The 2,425-nt window shown below is 63.2% G+C and overlaps 1 protein-coding gene across 1 annotated transcript; it reads left to right on the top strand.

Annotated features, from left to right (window-relative positions):
• Positions 1-604: 604 nt before the first annotated feature.
• On the top strand, positions 605-2,173 carry SLC11A1 (solute carrier family 11 member 1; the record flags this gene model as incomplete). The annotated part of the gene is made up of 7 exons (XM_010166502.1): positions 605-711; positions 793-863; positions 965-1,032; positions 1,157-1,312; positions 1,451-1,609; positions 1,789-1,878; positions 2,054-2,173. Coding segments are annotated over 7 exons (771 nt in total), but the record flags the coding sequence as incomplete, so codon positions are not given.
• Positions 2,174-2,425: the final 252 nt, after the last annotated feature.

The raw sequence follows: 2,425 nt of genomic DNA, 5'->3' as shown, positions 1-2,425 counted from the left end.
TCCTAGTGTCCCCCATCTAGCACCCACAGACCCCTGTGATACGGGGGCCCAGGGGAGGTGAGAGGGAATCAGCTGCCTTGGTGTCCTGGTCCAATTTGGGGACACGTGAACGTGTTCCCCGGGGGTGAGCTCAGGCGTCGGGGCAGCGACGCGCAACCGAGACGCGGGGCGAGCCTGGGCACGTTGGTGCGGGGAGCTGGGGGAGCTCAGGGGGGTCACATAGCGAAGGAAGGTGGCAGCTGGGGGTCCCATCTAGGCAGCAGGACCCTGATGGAGGGGAATGAGATGTTGGATGAAAGACAGGTGCCCAAAAGGAGGGCGGGATATGTCCCTCAGCCCCGGCATTCCCTGGGAGCTGGGTCCTGTCCCTGGGAGCAGGGATGGGCGGAACGGGCAGGTTGGGATTTCAAGGTCCATCCTGCACCCCGAGACTGTGTCATGAGAGAGGCTGGGGGGGTTTCCTGGGGTGCCCATGCTGCTCTGTGTGGCCTGCTGCAGCTGGAGGATGGGGACAGGGGTCTCCACCCTGGAGGCTGTGCCTGCTCTCCCGGGGCACCCCTGCGAGCTCGGGCACCTCACCGTACCCTGACCCCGGCCCCTCCAGGTGCCCCGTGTGCTGCTCTGGCTCATGATCGAGATCGCCATCATCGGCTCCGACATGCAAGAGGTGATTGGGACAGCCATCGCCTTCAGCCTGCTCTCGGCTGGACGGTGAGCCATCCCCCAGGGACCCCCCATGGCCCTGCTCCGCTGAGGTGCACATGTCTAACTCTCCCCCTGACCATCCCATAGTATCCCCCTCTGGGGTGGGGTCCTCATCACCATCGTGGACACCCTCTTCTTCCTCTTCCTTGACAAGTATGGTGAGTGCTGTAGTGGGAAGAGGAGAGGGACGCTCACTCGGGCAGCCCTGGTGGCACCGGTGTCCTCCGCTCTGTCCCACCCCATCTCTCAACCCCTCTAGGGCTCCGCAAACTGGAGGCTTTCTTTGGCCTCCTCATCACCATCATGGCCCTGACCTTTGGCTACGAGGTGAAGGGGGGAGCTGGGGACACCCCTTTCCCTGCAGGGTGCTGGCAGGGGTCCCCCCGCTGTCACCAGGCTGCAGAGTGGGGTGGAGTGCCAGCTCACAGTGCCCCCTCCCACTGGTCCCCAGTACGTGGTTGTGAGGCCGGGGCAGGTGGAAGTGCTGAAGGGCATTTTCCTGCCCTACTGCCCGGGCTGTGGGCGAGAGGAGCTGCTCCAGGCCGTGGGCATCGTTGGCGCCATCATTATGCCCCATAACATCTTCCTCCACTCCTCCTTGGTCAAGGTGAGACCGAGGCATTGCCACGGGCACTGCCATCCCGGGGTGTCCCAGGGGATGTTTAGTGGGGACCAGCTGGTCCTGGCTGTGGGACTGGGGGTGTTCGCCTGACCCCATGGCACTCGTGTCACCCACTGTGCCCAGACACGGGCGATCGACCGGTCCAAGAAGGAGGCGATGCGGGAAGCCAACATGTATTTCCTGACTGAGTCCTGCCTGGCCCTCTTTGTCTCCTTCCTCATCAACCTCTTTGTCATGGCTGTCTTTGGTGAGGCTTTCTACCACCAGCGAAATGAGGATGTGGTGAGCGTCACCTTGTGCCTGCAGGGAGGTGATGGCTGTGCCCAGCTGTGGAGAAGGGCAGGGCAAGCATCCCTCGGAGAGTGGGTGTCCTTGTCCTATAAGACATGATGTGGGGGGTCCACTCATGTCTGTGGGGACTACTGGGTGGCCATCATACTCATGCTCACCATGCCTTGCAGCACAACAAGTGTGTCAACAGCAGTGTCAGCCGCTACGCTGACATCTTCCCCACCAACAACGAGACGGTCTCTGTGGATATCTACCAGGGGGTGAGTGGCTGTAGGCTGTAGCCAGCAGGCATCTGTACCCCCTTGGACACAGCACTCCCCCCCATTGGCTCCTGGGTCTGGGGGCTGCCATGGCCCCGCTGGGAGACTGGGAGCTGATGGGGGTGGCCAGGGAGGGAAGACACTTTGAGGTCCCCACGGGAGCGTCCCCACACAGGGTGTCATCCTGGGCTGCTATTTCGGAGCAGCAGCACTGTACATCTGGGCCATCGGGATCCTGGCAGCGGGGCAGAGCTCCACGATGACCGGGACCTACGCCGGGCAGTTTGTCATGGAGGTGAGGGGTGGTGATGCTGGTCCTCGGGCGGGAGAGGAATCATGGGTGGACTCGAGGGTCCTGTGGGAGGCCCCCCCGGGGTGTTTGGCAGAGTTAATCACCCCCCAGTGCCCGCAGGGAGCTGGGCATGGGGCATTGCCCACCTGGGGGGTGGCAGCTTGCTGGCAACAGGGTCCTCAGTCCCCAGGAGATGGGATGGGGACAGTGCCCACCCATGGCTGCTGTACAGCCACCCCTGCCCCCTGTGACACC

Source organism: Antrostomus carolinensis, unplaced genomic scaffold (assembly GCF_000700745.2).
Source record: "Antrostomus carolinensis isolate BGI_N321 unplaced genomic scaffold, ASM70074v2 scaffold35154, whole genome shotgun sequence".
NCBI classification, from domain to species: Eukaryota; Metazoa; Chordata; class Aves; order Caprimulgiformes; family Caprimulgidae; genus Antrostomus; species Antrostomus carolinensis.
The sequence above is the reverse complement of the archived record's forward strand: the minus strand, read 5'-3'. Positions and strand labels throughout refer to the sequence as shown.